The sequence below is a fragment of the Sorex fumeus genome, unplaced genomic scaffold (assembly GCF_029834395.1).
Source record: "Sorex fumeus unplaced genomic scaffold, SorFum_2.1 ptg000013l, whole genome shotgun sequence".
Lineage (NCBI taxonomy): Eukaryota > Metazoa > Chordata > Mammalia > Eulipotyphla > Soricidae > Sorex > Sorex fumeus.
Window position 1 is genome coordinate 29,678,359 of NW_026606070.1, and position 16,134 is coordinate 29,694,492.

At 40.1% G+C, this 16,134-nt stretch overlaps 1 protein-coding gene across 2 annotated transcripts in view; it reads right to left on the minus strand.

Annotated features, from left to right (window-relative positions):
• Positions 1-9,911: 9,911 nt before the first annotated feature.
• The window catches only part of PDGFRA (platelet derived growth factor receptor alpha), a 50,277-nt gene continuing 44,054 nt past the window's right edge, over positions 9,912-16,134 (minus strand). For both annotated transcript variants that reach the window (XM_056111332.1, XM_056111333.1), the window contains exon 23: positions 9,912-12,769. In XM_056111332.1, the coding sequence (XP_055967307.1) occupies positions 12,622-12,769 (148 nt within the window). In that variant the 3' untranslated portion in view covers positions 9,912-12,621. The remainder of the gene's footprint in view (positions 12,770-16,134) is intronic.

The following is a 16,134-nucleotide window of genomic DNA, read 5'->3' on the forward strand; positions in this document are numbered from 1 at the left end:
CTTACAAATTTTTGTGCTTGGGTTTCAGTTATACAATGATCAAGTACCCATCCCTCCACCAGTGCCCATTCTCCACCACCACTGATCCCAGTATCCCTCCCACCCCCCCATCCCCCCCATCCCACCCTGCCTCTGTGGCAGGGCACTCCGTTTTGTTCTCTCTCTCCTTTTGGGTGCTGTGGTTTGCAAAAGATTGCTTACTTATTAGAGGTCATTTCTTTATCATAAATAAATGTATCTTAATAACATGTGACCATGTCTATGAGTTGTAACAAGATCAGTTCTTTATTGTTTCCATTTCAACTTTGTTTTAATATTTTTCTGATCAACGACTAAGGATTTCACAAGGTCCTTGTGCAAAATATCACTTATTTCTAACTGTATAAGTTATGAATGACTTAAAAGCCAAACTTTAAACCCCATCATCGCTTTGGTTCGAGAGAATGATATACCCAAAGACGCATTCAATTTGTAAACTATTGATATAAAATGTTTTTGATCTTTATGAAGAAAAAGTAAATTCATAAATCCTGGTTTATTATCTTATTTCAAATGTTATTATAGTTTGTTAATTTGACTATAATAGTGTTTGCATTTTTAATATTGATGTTCATAGTTACACTGCCACCACCAAAGAGCTCATGACCCTCCACCACTCCCCTGATGTCACTCTGATGTGATGCTCACCCTCCTCTGCAGCCTGTGCCCCAAGGTATATTGATCAACATCATAGTTATGGTGAATACAGTTACCTCACCTACCATCACCAAAGTGCCCAAGACCTTTTCTGAACCAGCATATCATAAAGACACTGGTAAAGGGACTTGGGCACTTTGGTGGAGGGTCATGTTTATTGTCTTTGACTTTAGAAGGAACCACTCTTTTAATGAAAGAAAAGCTTTCAAAGCCTACGTCAAATGCTTCTCTTCAACGTTTCCTAGACTAATCAAAAACTCCTCTGTTACTGTGATAAAACTTTATGTGTCACATTACATTTTATCAGAATCTGTAGGAGGGACATAGCATTAAATCCTTATATTAGAAAGCATTATGTATAATATTTGAGGGGCAGGGGCAAGAGTACAGGGAGTAGAGTGTCTGCCTCATATGTGGCCAATCTTGGTTCAATCCCTAGCATCTCATATGGTCCCTTGAGTGCTCCAGGAGTGATCCCTGAGTGCAGATGTAGGAGTAAGCCCTGAGCACTGCTGGGTATGGCTCCAAAACAAACACACTAAAAGAAGAAAAGGAAGAATATTTCAAATAAGTTGTCTAAGACTCTATCTTAAGAAATTAGAATGTAATGGGTATGGGCAGAGCAATAGCACAGCAGGGAGGGCACTTGTCTTACATACTGCTGACCCAGGTTCAATCCCCAGCATTCCAAATGGTTCCCTGAGCACCACCAGGAGTAATCCAAGTGTAAAGCCAAGAGTAAGCCCTGAGCACTGCTGGATGTGGCCCCCAAAATACTCAGAAAATAAGAACAAAATAAATAATGATGCCCCAAAGTAGAAAGAGAGTATGAGAGAAATTGTCTGCCATAGAGGCAGGGGGAGGGGTGGGACGGTTTGGGAAGGGGAAGGATACTGGGGACATTGGTAGTAGAAAATGAGCACTGGAAGAGGGATAAGTGTTCAATCATTGTATAACTAAAACTCAAACATGAAAGCTTTGTGACTGTAGCTCATGGTGATTCAATTTAAATAAATAAATAAACAGTAAATAGAAGGAAAGAAGTAATAAAGAGGAGAAACTACTGAAATTGCTCAAGCAATTGAAAATAGGAAAACAATGAAACCAAAATTTGTTTCTTTGAAACTATCACTAAAATTGGTCAGCCTTTAGTTAATATAAAAAAGAAAGACCACAAAAATTATCAATAGTATGAATTAGAAGATAATATTACAGATCTAATAATATTAAAGAACAATGAATGTTATTTTAAAAAGCTTCATGTTAATAAATTCATAAGTGATATAAACAAATGCTTTCAAAATAAGAATTTTGAACTTCCTAAAGAATAAGCAAGTAAGAACCCAGGTGATAGTTTGGTGATCATGTGTCCAGACACAAGTTTAAAAGCCCAAACCACAAGGCCGCCTCAATCCAGTATCTCAGGGTGTGGCCCTGCCAAGGGTGTCATTCTAGTGACCCCCCAAGATCACTGTTGGAGTATCCCTAATGGTCCCTAACATTACAGGACTGAGCAGCTGCATATCCTCAGATGCAAACATTGAAACAAGCAGACAGTTGGCAGAAGAGGCCATTGGGTTCCCTAACTACTGATTGGGAGGAACAGGAAGAGGAGGAGGAGGAGGAGGAGGAGGAGGAGGAGGAAGAGGAGGAGGGAGGAGGAGGGAGGAGGAGGAGGAGGAAGAGGAGGAAGAGGAGGAAGAGGAGGAGGAGGAGGAGGAGGAGGAGGGAGGAGGAGAGAGGAGGAGGGAGGAGGAGAGAAGAGGAAGGAGGAGGAGAGAGGAGGAGGGAGGAAGAGGAGGAGGAGGAGGAACAACGAGGAGGAGGACCGAGGAGGAAGGAGGGGAGGGGAGGGGAGGGGAAGGGGAAGGAAGAGGGAGGGGGCAGGGGGGGAGGGGAAGGGGAGAGGAAGAGGAAGAAGAGGAGGAGAAGAAAACGGGGAAGGAGAAGGAGCAGGAGGAAAGGATAGGGAGGGAGAAGAGAGTAACATGAAGAGTACTATAAATAATTTTGTTATTTTTAACCTCCCAACAACAAAAAAATTTCAAACCCAGGTGGCTTTCATGAGGAAACATTTAAGAAAGAAATAATACCTATTCTACACAAATCTTTTCCAGTAAATAGAAGAAGAAACATCTCCTAACCCATTGTTACCTTGATACTAGACAAAGGCAAACGTATAACAACTTGTTGCTCGATATCCACTAAAATCATAGATTTTAAAATCTTTAACAAACCGTAAATAAGTCAGCTCTAGCAATGAATAAGATATATGCTAAATCATAAGCATAAATGCAAGATCCTTAGCCTTAAAAAAATAAACATACAATGACCATAATAAGCAAGTGGGAAATCACAGAACTATGTAATAATCTCAACAGATACAGAAGTCTTTCACAAACCCAACATCCATTTTTAGATTAAAAATAAATACATAAACCTCAACAAGCTATAGCCCTTTCTTTACCTGACAAAGAGTGTCTTTTGAGGCCAGAGCAATACGACAGTGGGTCAGGCGATCAACCCAGGTTCCATTCCCCAGCATCCCATATGGCCCAAAGCACTGCCAGGAGTAATTTCTGAGTGCAGAACTAGGAGTAACTCCTGAACATTTCTGGGTGTGGCATAAAAAATAAACGTGTGTCTATTAAAAAACATACAGCTCACATCATAATTAATAGAAAGCTAAACTACTTTCCCTCTTAGATAAGAAACAAAATAAGAATGCGGCTTTCACCATTTACATTCACCTTTGTACTGAAAATCTTTTTGTCAGTGCAATAAGAAATAAAAGGCATCCAAACTGGGTTTGTCACAGCAGGTAGGAGGAGAGAAGTAAATTTTTTTTAATTTTTATTAGTGAAACACCATGAGGTACAGTTGTAGACTTACAAATTTTTGTGCTTGGGTTTCAGTTATACAATGACTGAGTACCCATCCCTCCACCAGTGCTCATTTTCCACCACCACTGATTCCAGTATCCCTCCCACCCACCCTCATCCCCCCCCCCCCATTCTACCCTGCCTCTGTGGCAGGGCATTCCCTTTTGTTCTCTCTCTCTCCTTTTGTGTGTTGTGGTTTGCAAAAGAGGCATTGAGTGGCAATCATGTTCGGTCTGTAGTCTACTTTCAGCATGCTTCTCCCATCTTGGGAGGATCCTCCCAACACCCTTTATTTGGTGCTCCCTGAAAGAAGTAAAATTGTCTTTACTTTTAGGTAATATCGCTCTCTGTGGGGACAAAAAAAATACTTGAATTCTAAAAGATGGCAGACTACAAAGTCAATTACTCTTCAGGGAGAAGGGGGTGCCTTTGGACTACACTTGGCATTTCTCGGGGGCTATTCCTGGCACTATGTTCAGGGGTCACTCCTTGCAGTGCTGCTGGGGGTTGAACCAAAGTCAGCCATATTCAAGCACCCTAAGTCCTGCACTATCTCTCTGCCTGCAATCGCATTTCTACGTATTAGAAAAAAAAATATATATATATAATAAACAAGACTGTTCGAGAGTTAGTACAGAGGGTAGGGCACTTGCCTTGCTTATACCAACCCAGGTTTGATCCCCAGCACCACATACACCCTGAGTCCTGCCAGGAGCAGTCGCTGAGCACAGTCGTGAAAGAGCCCTGTGCACCACCAGACGTTGTCCAAAAACCAAATCTATATGTATGTAAAATTCCAGCTATTTTTTTAAAATAATTTTTTAATTTTTTCCAACTTAAAAACTTTTGTGATTACATTTCAATCATACAATGATCAAGTACCCATCCCTCCACCAGTGCCCGTTCTCCACCACCAGTGTTCCCAGTATCCCTCCCGCCACCCCCGCCTGCCCCCATCTCTCCCCCTGCCTCTGTGGCAGGCACATTCCCTTTCAGTCTCTCTCTCTCTCTCCTTTTTGGTGTTAAGGTTTTGCAATACAGTTACTAAGTGGCCATCATGTTCAGTCCATAGTCTACTTTCAGCACACATCTCAAATCCCGAACGAGCCCTCTAAGCATCATTTACTTGGTGGTCCCTTCTCTATCCCAAAATTCCAGTTACTTTTAATAAAGTGATTTTAATAAGTCATAAATAAGTTGACAAAATATGTTTAAGTACACACAAAAAAAGTTAAGTATTTCTGAGCTAAAATGCAGAAGACCTAAGTAAATAATATAAAGCCATACTTTGTTCTTGTACTAAAAGACTCAGGTTAAGTTAAGAACATAAGGCCTGAAACACAAGCAAATTTTGAGCGTCTGTTGTAAAATGTCTATTATTATCCTGCAAAGTGAAGAATCACATGGTCAAGTGCAACTTCCTGAGATATCTACTTCTCCCCTAAAGGTAAAGGGAAGAAATAAAATACTAAAGTAGAATTTGATTTGCAGCAATGTTCACTGGCCATTAGTAGCAGTGGTATCCTGGAATTGACATTACTGCATGGGAAATGGTCATTAAATAATGACTTTTTCAGACCTTTTTAAATAGTATGCCAAAAATATCACTTTGTGTTTCAGTTTGGAAGGATTCTTATTTCCAAAGCCATAAAGGGAATGCCACAACCTTACCCTATCACGTCTCTGTCTACATTCCTGAGATGCTACCATCAGCAGTCTTGCTCTGTGCACAAGAAAGTTATGCTGGGAGCTAGATGGCCGCATCAAAACACTAAAAATACTCCAAAAGATCAATGCCAAGAGAGGATAATTGTCATGTTTTTCTTCCTGTGTTCTGGAGTGTTGAGGTAGAAATGTTTGGGATGAACGTGTGCAACAGTTAAGATCACTTAAAATGTTGTCCCATAACTTACTCATTGATGTAGTCTTTTTCCTTCTGGTACTTTGGATAAATTTTAGAATAAACTTTACCATGTGTAGTAAAGAAATAAGAAATGTCCACAGGCAACAAACACTGAGAATTAGCCTTCGGAGGTAGCTTCTCATGGGTGGTGAGAGATAAGATTGGGGCAGGGTACTGGGACAATAGTGAAGGGAAGCAGACACTGGTGGATGGTGTGTGCTGGAATATTTTATGCAAGAAATATTGTGATTTACAGTGGCAGGAGTTCTTGCACAGTACAGATTTCTTGTAAATCACAGCACCTAAAATTAAATTTGGAAAAAAAAACTTTAAAATAAATCAATTAATGTTCCCTATCATGCTTAGATAATAAAATAGTTCCTACTTCTTCCAGTATAGTAATCACAAACTTTAAACTTAATGTGTGGTTTTCTTTTTTGGTCCCTTTCATTCACTATGCAGGATCTTGATCTCCAAATGAAATAGATGACCCTATTTCTTCAGAAATGTCATTTATATGTTTATCTACCATCCATATGCTTATTAATATGGTTTAAAACCCATCCTTTACCTCTGACTTCTGTCATTTTCCTGGAAACCTATTTCTTTTGAAGAAAGTCCCCACCACAGTAGACTCCTCCAAGACCAGCCCTGAAACCCCAGTTACCTAATTCCAATCTCACTGCTTTCAAACTTCTGACACTCGAGTTGGTGCCCCCCTCATAAACAACAGTTTCTTCCTGAAACATAACTGACATAGGACATGAGATTAGTTTCAGACCCGCAGCATAAAAATGATTCAGTATTTGTAGTTTCCATTTCTCTTTCCCTACTTTGGACCTACTGAGAAAGGAAGAACTACAAAGAAAGATGAATATTACCATTTCTCCTCTATTTGCCCCAAGTTGAAGTTTTCATTTCTTCCCCACTCACTCTATGCCTCTGATCCCCGTAAGGTTGAAGAGGTTATCATCTGGGGAATACAGAGATAAGTGAGATCTTATTTGACAATGTAACTTGATCTATGTTGAGTCAGTATCAAAATCTGTGAAGAGTCTGGAGAGCTATTGATTGATTATTTGATTGGTTTCATGGGAGGGAGCCACACCCAGAAGTATTCAGGTCTTACTCCTGGCTCTGTGCTCAGGGATCACTCCTAGTGGTGCTCAGGGGACCATATGGGATGCCAGAGAGCCAAGGGCAGCCACATGCAATGCAATGTGGCTACCCTTTGATCCAGGGCTCTGCCATCTATGGTCCAATCTAACTAACCTGTGCTCTATCTAACCTGTGCTATCTCTCAGCCCTTGAGTTATCCTATTTCTCTGATGAAAGTTATTCTTTCTTACTCTTTCTCACTTCATGATGCTGCCAGCAGACATGACTCCTTGCTCAAAAGCAAAAGCATTTGCTTTCTCCTGGTATAGCAAAAAAAACATTAACATTGTGTTTACTTCAATTCTTCCTGAGTCACAAGATTATGGGGTCAAGGCAAATGGGTCAGAGTATATATGCCATCCATACACGATTCTGTGTCAGAGCTGAAGAGCCCTAAACTTAGGGGACACCATTCTTTTTTTTTTCTTTTTTAATTTTTTATCAGACACCATTCTTTTATGTTAGGCTGCAAGCAAACCTGATTGACCTTTGTCCCAAAACTATCAAGTCACACTGCTCTCCGCTGCAAAGACTATCTCTGTGTTCCATGTCCCAGAGACCTTGTCTGTTGTATTCATTCTGAATCCCCAAGATGCAAAGTGTCTATCTCAATCACATCACAGCACAGAGACAGTATTTAATAATTGCAGGGTCCAGAGAAATGGTGCAAGGAGAAAGACCATTTGTCTGCATACAGCTCACCCCAGTCCATATGATCCCCTGAGCACAGAGTCAGGAATAGCTCCAGAGCTCTACCACGTGTGGCCCAAAAACTAAATAAACAAAAAAGTTGGGGACGATGGATGTGAAACTGGTCGTGGAAAACTGAAATCAAGCAACATGGGCTGTGAGAAACAAGGCTGCCAGAACTGACTTCCCTAACCCTAGATCCCCTTTCTCAATGTTTCCCTTGAGCTCCAGTTGCAGAAACCCTTTTGTGTGATCAAAAGTCTCTAGTAAGTTAATGTCTAGATCCTGTTCGTTGGTTTTGGGTTCCTCCTCCTTAAGGACAATGGCCTCCACCTACCACAGCCTTGTGGTTTGTGGGGATATGCTCTGTGGTGTAATGTCCCCCTCAGGTAATTAGCCATTTGGAATTAAGTAGGCCAGCTGCCTCATTTGGGCTGAAGTATTCCAAAGAGCAACTAAACAAAGAAGAGACTGAGAGCTCATAAATATTTGTGGAAGGAATTCATTTTAAAAATGACATAAGGGCCGTGGTGGAGGGTCACAGACGCTTTGAGAATGGTGGGGTGCAGTAACTTTGCACATTTACAATAAATGTGAACACCACCTAAACTATGCAAAATAAATTCTTAAAAGCAATAAAGCACTGTAGCACTGTCCTCCCGTTGTTCATTGATTTGCTCGAGTAGGCACCAGTAATGTCTCCATTGTGAGATGTGTTGTTACTATTTTGGGCACTGATTAAAAGCAATAAATAAAATTAAAAATTACTTTCTGTAGTCACATCATCTCAACCTCTCATGTATTTTCTCCATTTATGAAGACAAACCCCAATCTTTCTGAGGTTTGAGACAGAAGATCTAACAATCAGAGGCTAGGGAAAGGTCTGAAGAAAAGGTCTTTGTTATAACCGTGGAAGAGAAAGACTATGCTAATTAGAGAAAGACTCAAGATAGAAAAGAAAAGAAGGCTTTCATCGTTTCAAAGAATCACTTCATTTCTGGTGAGGTCTAAAACTTTGACCATTCCAATGAGCTGCAGCTCCAACCCCACATAGAAAATCCTGGATCTGATTCTGTTTGGAGCAGTCAGCATGAAATGTAATGAAATTCAAAATAGACAGGATACACATGCTCCAGAGGGAAGTCATTAATACCCATGAATAATGATAAAGCAAAATACCATCTGCCAGGATAATGTGGCAAATCTTTTTAAAATTCCAATTAGCCTATAAACCAGAGACAGGGAGCAAATATGCTCTCCCTGCCATGTGAGACCATGTGTCCATGATGTCTCCATTGCTTTGTATATAGACTCGACTGTGAGTGATGGAAAGGAACATTAGTCACGTCTGAATACATTCTGGAGAATGCATTCCTTATTCTTTAGGACATGGGTACTATTTACATAACCGGGTGGAACAAAATGAAAAATCACCAGGAACACCTATATACTTCCACATGTATTGTGTGGGAAGAAAAGTGATATCTGCGATATATTAATTTTGCGATGTATTAATTTTGCCTTAACAATGTGGTTAGATTTCATCTTTATGTGTATTTTGAGTCATAAATAATGAAGCATTTCTATCGTTCTGTTAGCCCAGGGAAAATGGTCTAGTTTATGATGGATTCAGATCTTCGCCATTTTCCTGAGCTGCTTTTTGTGAAACAGAGCAATTAAAATTGTAACAATTCATTATTAGAATGGTTGCAGTGCAGCCTGGAAAAAATAACATTCTTATAACCTAAAATTGTTATGCAGACAAACTACTCTATTACATGTCCTTTGAAACATTGCAAGCAACAAAACAACAGACTTCTCAACACTGTTATGTCCCAACATCTCTCTCCTTGCTGTGGTGTGCTGTAGTAAAGACAACACTGGAATTGGAGCATTTTCAGTCCTGGTACTTCTATATGTCGCTTGTATGATTTGAAGGAGTCACTTGACTTCCTATCCTATAAAATATCTTCCTTGCCATCAAAATACTATGGTAGGTTTCAAAAGAGCTGAATGTGAAAACGATCTTAGAAAATGTTTTAATACCCTCCAATAGCCATTTTTAATGATCATAACTGATAAAGTAGGGCAGAACTGTCTGCTTGTTTTAAAACCTAGTATTATACATTTTAAAGGAGAATAAAAAGACCTCTGCATGGGACTGGTGCCCTATTGATGCTAGATCAGGCAGTTACTGTTTAGCCAGCAGGACTATTGTTTTTCTATGATCTGTAGAGGTAAGGTTTTTATATGTCTAAACCACTAGATCCGACACTATTGAAGCCACGAGACGCAAACTACAAGTTAAACTTAAAAATGAATTTGTCAAGGAGTAAGGTTGCGGGTGAGAGGGAATCTGGGGGTCATTGGTGGAGGAACAGTATCATAAGATGGTAGAATTGGAAATGAGAATATTGTATGTCTGAAACCCTGTTCTAAACAACTTTGTAAATCATGGAGTCAAATAAGCACATTTTTTTAAAAAAAGAAAAAAAAGTTGCTGAGAAACTAAGACAGTAAATTTAGCAGAATGGCTTCAATTTAGATTATTAGACTAAAAACAAAAATTCTGGGACTTAGCATAACTTTAAATTATATATATATATCATTTATTGAAATATAAAGATTTTCATTTACACATTTTAAAACAAAAACAAGAACAGGGGCATTTGTAATACATTTCAAATTGGTAGAACCGTCCTATGAAGTTTACTTCTTCTCACACATTCACCACACCATTGTTTTGGGAACACAATGTGTTTTTTTCTCTTTATTATTTCTAAAATATAAATTTTGGACATTCAAAAGTGCAACAGTTAATGTGCCTGTGGGGAATATCACAGTTAAAAAAATATAAACAAAGGCAGTGATACAGCTTGTCATAAATGTTTTGGCAGTATTCTCCAAGTCTATATAGAAATACATATATACATATTGATGTATAACATCATTTTCTCTTCCGTCCCTCTTCACAAAAATAGGACCATTTTGTACAGATTGGCAGACCACATTTTAAGCACATCATTGATCCTTTAGCAAGTTAGAAATTATCTTTCTCGGGCCAGCTTTGATTGTCTTTATGGAAATTCAAAGCAGGAAAGACTGGGAAATTTTCATCTGGGAACTTTGCACAAGAGGAAACAAATCTGTGATACCCTGAAAACATCATTTGAAAAAAATTTTGCAATCACATACAAACAGGTGGGAATGTTTGTAAAGACTGGCAGGCCTGAGAATTCTCATCCAGTCTCCTAATGTCATGCCAGACTGAAAGGAACATCAAAAATGCTAAGCACTCACAAAAAGAAGGCTGTATGAGAGAGAGAGAGAGAGAGAGAGAGAGAGAGAGAGAGAGAGAGAGAGAGAGAGAGAGAGAGAGCGAGCGATAAACAGAATGCTTGAGCTATGATTCCAGAAACACAAATGTATTTCAAGTCTAATTGGTTCTACAGAACCTAGTCAGGTTTTCTTTTTTAATTGGCCAATCTGGCTCAGTCTTCACACTTACTATGAAAAGGTAGATAGGAATATTGGGCCTTGCATTGAGACGACACCAGTAGGCAGTCAAGTACCTTGTTATTGCTTCTCTATCTTCCAAAGCCTCACCTGCCAGGAGCATGCACCATGATTGCAAAAATCACAGCACATGTTTCATTCATCAGTCGCCAGCAACAAAACAGAACTGCACAGAATGCCAATGAGCTTTCATCAACTGGTCTGATGGTCTGGGTGGATGTGGCTGTGTGTTCTATATCTCACTCCTCACTTTTTATCAGAATGTTGAGTTGACAATACAGAACTGGATGACATCGTTTCAGCTCCCAACTTCGCTTGAAGAAAGGAAATTTGGTTTCCCCAGTCCAGGACAGTCCACTGCCAAAGCAAGACTTCACTTTCAGGGCCTCAGCTAAGACTGGGCAGTTCAATGAAGAGAAGCTATTGCTTAGACAGATGGCATTAAAGGTCACTGATCTTAAGCCTGGGGTTAAAACAGCTTTCTGCATAGTTGGCTTCTTACCCAGTACCAAACTTCAAATTATCTTTCTGTTTTCCAAAGCCACTTCCTGTCACCTATGCTAGTACTTCACACCTGATCAGGGAGTTTACAAAAATACAGATTCCTGTTCCTTCCATCTTCTATCTCTGATTTAATCATTCAGAATCTTTGGGAATCCTACTGACTCTTTGAGGTCAGGGTTTGTAGAATTAAGATATATCTGTATGTTAGGGTCCACCAGCATTTTTGCTAATAATTTTTATCATTGGGTAATAATGTGAGAAATAATATCAGGTATAGGCTTATGATGCCTTTATTGAGACAATTTGGGATTCAGGAGTTTTGTTTGCTTCAAATCCCATTATTTCAGAGGGAATTTCATTGTACATATTGTTTTCAACATTAGGGCACCGTTAAAAACTTTGACTTCCTGGAAGACACTACTTTTACTCTTCTCTATGTTCAACTAAATTTAATCCACTAAAACTATTACCATATTTTATAGAGAAACATATGTTATTTAATATAAGTGTCAAGAACTGTCAAAATTGTCACCTACTTAGTAAGGATTTTTTTTCTAATTGTGCTTTCTCTGTAGGGAAAACGTGTTAGATATTACGCATTTAGCATTACTGATTACAGTAGTATTATTATAAACATAGATTACAATATGAAAATGGGTTGTTGGGTCTCTAAATAACCCAAATCTATTAAACAAGGTTGGTTGGTTAATTATTTTTTTTAATCTCTTTTACACTAAAAAACAAAAGTTAAAATACTATAGTACCAGTACCTTTTAAGGTTCAAAAGTGGTTTTGCATGTACTTCTTAAAATTCAACAGCAGCTGATACCAAGTTTCAAGCAGGAAGTACATGGATGAATTGAGTGGTCTCTTAACAAGTCCAGAGAAGACAGTGAATACAAATCTAAACACATCCTTGGTTAGAGTTATTTACATAATTACAATGCTAGAGTTTTGTTGTAGTAAAAATCGCATTAAGTTGGATTCTCACCAATGCCCTTGAAACCCAAAGTTTGTCTTCTGTGGCCATTAGTTCTTCGTCCATCTACCTCCAAACTTGACACTCCACTGAGATGCTACTGAAGCATTGCAAGAGGCAATGCCGGAAAAGTTAAGTTCAAAATATGCCACTCATTCATATTTAGAAAGCTCCCTGAGGTCCTTGGTGGGGAACTTCTCTTGACACATCATCCAAGTCCTCCTCCCAAACTTTGCATTGCAATAAAGTGGTTTTCTTGCAGGGATCCCAGGGGGCTCTGGAGGCGTAAGGTGTTACAGGAAGCTGTCCTCCACCAGGTCCGAGGAGTCTATGCCAATGTCGTCCATCATGTCAATGTCTTCAATGGTCTCATCCTCCCTCTTGATGAATGTAGAACTGCTAGAGCCCGTCTCAATGGCACTCTCCTCAGAGGTCTGTGAGCTGGAGGAAGGAGATAAGGGGAAAGGTTAGAGGCCACAGGCCAGGTCTTTCTACTGTCTGCAGGACCACCTCCAAAGACAAAAGCCATCTTCCTGTAAGAGCTTTTGTTGTTCAACCACTTGTCCCTCTAGCAAGACTCAACCCCCATCATGCTGCAATAGGCAACCATGACGGAAACCACATTCACAGACCATCTTCATACTCTACTTTTTTAGGCTTTGTTTTGGGACTATATTTTGGCTTGGTTTTGGTTCGGGGGGGGGGGGGGGGAGTCACACCCCAGTGGTGCTCAGGAGTCTCCCCTGCCTCTGTGCTCAGGGGACTCTGTAGTGTCAGGGATCGAATTGGGGTCAGCAACATACTGTCCTACCTCTCCAGTCCCACATTTCAGTTTCTTTCCTACCAAATCTTTCATCAAAGTTATTGGTGGGCCTGAATGATGTCTGCTCTCCTGACTCATTCCTGATGGAAGAGAATGTAAGCAATGCCTGATCAAAAGGCAGCAGGGGATGATAAACAGAGAGATCAAATCTCGTGTGCCCCAGCCAGTGGCCATTTCTCTCCCAAACCCCTCTCCACGCGCCCCCCCATCCCCTCACCACCACGAGGACCTCTACTGCATTCTCAGGATTCCCTTCCCGAAGCTCCCAGAAAAGTACCTCCCCCACTTCCTTTCCATCTTCTCCTACTGTGAGTTTTCAAGAGCAGATAAAGGCTCTTTCTATGGGTGGATGGGTAGTTTCAGAATTATAAGGTCATAGTTGTGTGGCAAGATCCCCGAATTACAAAACACATTCCCTGCACTTAGGTTTTGGCCTATAAAGTGGAAGGATGACAGTCCAAACATATCCTTACGTGTTATGGTAAATGTTTAATAAAGTCCCAAGCCCAACACCTAGAACATGTTAGCTTTTATTTATTATTATTATTAATATTAATAAAACTCTTACCTCAGGGCCCAAATTTTGTGATGCTAGGAATATGTGATAGGGAATTATGCAATAAAAGACACTGAATTATGTGTTATTAATTGTTTGAGGTATATGATGCTATTATGGCTATGGAGGAAAATATCTACGTCCTTAGATGGCTTTGTGCTGGTAAGTTAGGGGTTAAGTCTCCTGGAATTTACCAGGTATCAAGATTTACCCAAAAAAAAGAAATTATGTGCATGTGTGTGTGTGTGTGTGTGTGTGTGTGTGTGTGTTTGACACTTACATCAATTATGTACATAAAGCTGCATAAAGCAAATATGCTATGTTAGTGGATAAATCTAACTGGTACATATGATTTGCTCTCAATTTTTTTGACTACTTGAGAAAAGAATCTTGCTAAGTCCCCAGATTATGATAATTCCTGTCTTCCTTCCCTTCATTGAACTCATTAACTTCCTGCCTTGTATTGTGATATTTTTAGCTCTATCTTTTTGCCCCCAAATGGCCATGATTTCTCCTCATTGTTCAGCTGCACCATTTCACTCCATACAGTTAGCCCCCTCTCCCCTCCCCCCGCCACAAACACACACACACACACACACACACACACACACACACACACACACACATTCCCTCCCTGAACTCCTTCTCCCCCCTCCCCACAGGTCAGGAGCTCTCAACTCTCCAGGCTGCTTCCAGCCTCTCAGCCCAGCCAGATTCCTCAGTCTCTCTCCCTTCCTCCTCAAGTCCATTTCCTAGCAGAATAGTGAGCCAGGTTGGGAAGAAGCCCATGAGGAACTCCAGTATATTGGACCCCAATGTATTTTGCTTGAGCACCTTCCAGTCAAGGTCCTGTGAACATAGTGCCCCTCACCACACCAATCTACCTGAGCCTAAGAAAAATGTCCCAGGGATCTACCAGGCTGATTCCTGCCTTCCCAGACCCTTTCACATTAATGATGTAACCGTGGCTTAGTCTAGCTGCTCAGGAGTAAACCCTGAGGACATCTAGGTGTGGCCTAAACATCCCCCCAAATAAAGTAATTTAATTAACTAATATGCACAGAAGCAGAAGGCAAGACAAATGGAAATATTTATCAGTCGACTGCAATTTGTGACTGGGTATACGTAAAAGAACCAAAGTAATCTGAACACTAACAACATATCTCAAGCTCTTACTGATCTATCTGTGTTCTATTGGAAGTAGAGATGAGATAACAGTATTAGAGTTTTGTTTGGGGGTTTGTTTGGTATGGGTGGTTTTGTGTGGGTTTTTTGGGTCACACCCAGCAGTGGAGCTCAGGGTTTACTACTGGCTGTGAGCTCAAGGATTACTTCTGACAAGATTGGGGAACTGTGTACAATGCTGGGGAATCGAACCAGGTTTGCCACATGCAAGGCAAGAGCCCTACCCCACTGTACTATCACTCTAGCCCTATTGTAGCTATTTTTAATAACTGTGGTTCTTTTATTAAATAGAGTCCTTATCTTTGAAGAGATATATACTAGAATATTTATTATTGAAATTATAAGAGGTCTAGGATTTGATTAAGAGTTGATATGGGGGTATAAAATATGGCTGTTCATGTGGATTGGGTAGGAGTTCAAAATTGCTGAAGTTGCAGGGACGGAGAGGTAGCCAACCCTAGTTCAATCCCTGGCATCCCATATACTATTCTGAGCACCACCAATAGTGATTCCTGAGTGCAGAACCAGGAATAATTCCTGAACATTGCCAGGTGTGGTCCAGAAACAAAAGCAAACAAAAATACTGAAGCTGAGTGATAAATACCTGACAGTTCATTACACTGTTTAATATATACTAGATAGTATATTAATGTATATACTAGTCTATATATAAACTATACTGTTTGCACATACTAGTTCCATAATAATATAAGATTTATTTTTAATCAGCAAGGAATTGCAATGGCTCCACCACTAAGATTCTAATTCATAAATCTGGATGATGCTTGCATATCTGTATTTCCATCATTATTCCAACTTGCAGCTGATGGAGTATCAAAGAGCCCAGTTTGGTCTCTCATCTTTCTTTTCCATTTCACAACTAAGAAAACAGCAAGTGAGGCTTATCATAGCCCAATAGTCACTGTATCCATGTGATAAAGGTCTCTGTACATGCAGGGTCACACACTGTTCTCCTAACCATGGGGGGTGGGCAAAGTTCATATTAGAATCATTTACAAAGTGTTTTCAAAAGTGACCCTATGGGGAGCCAGAGAGACAATGCAGGGTAAGTTAAGGCACTGGCACTGCCCATTGCCAACACTGGTGCAATGCCCAGTACCAGGCATGGTCCCTTGAGCAACACCCAAAGTAACCCCTGAACACACAGCCAGGAGTAAGCCCTGAATACCACAGTGTATACAACCAAAAGAAAAAGTGACCCCTGGGAACAACAAACATTCG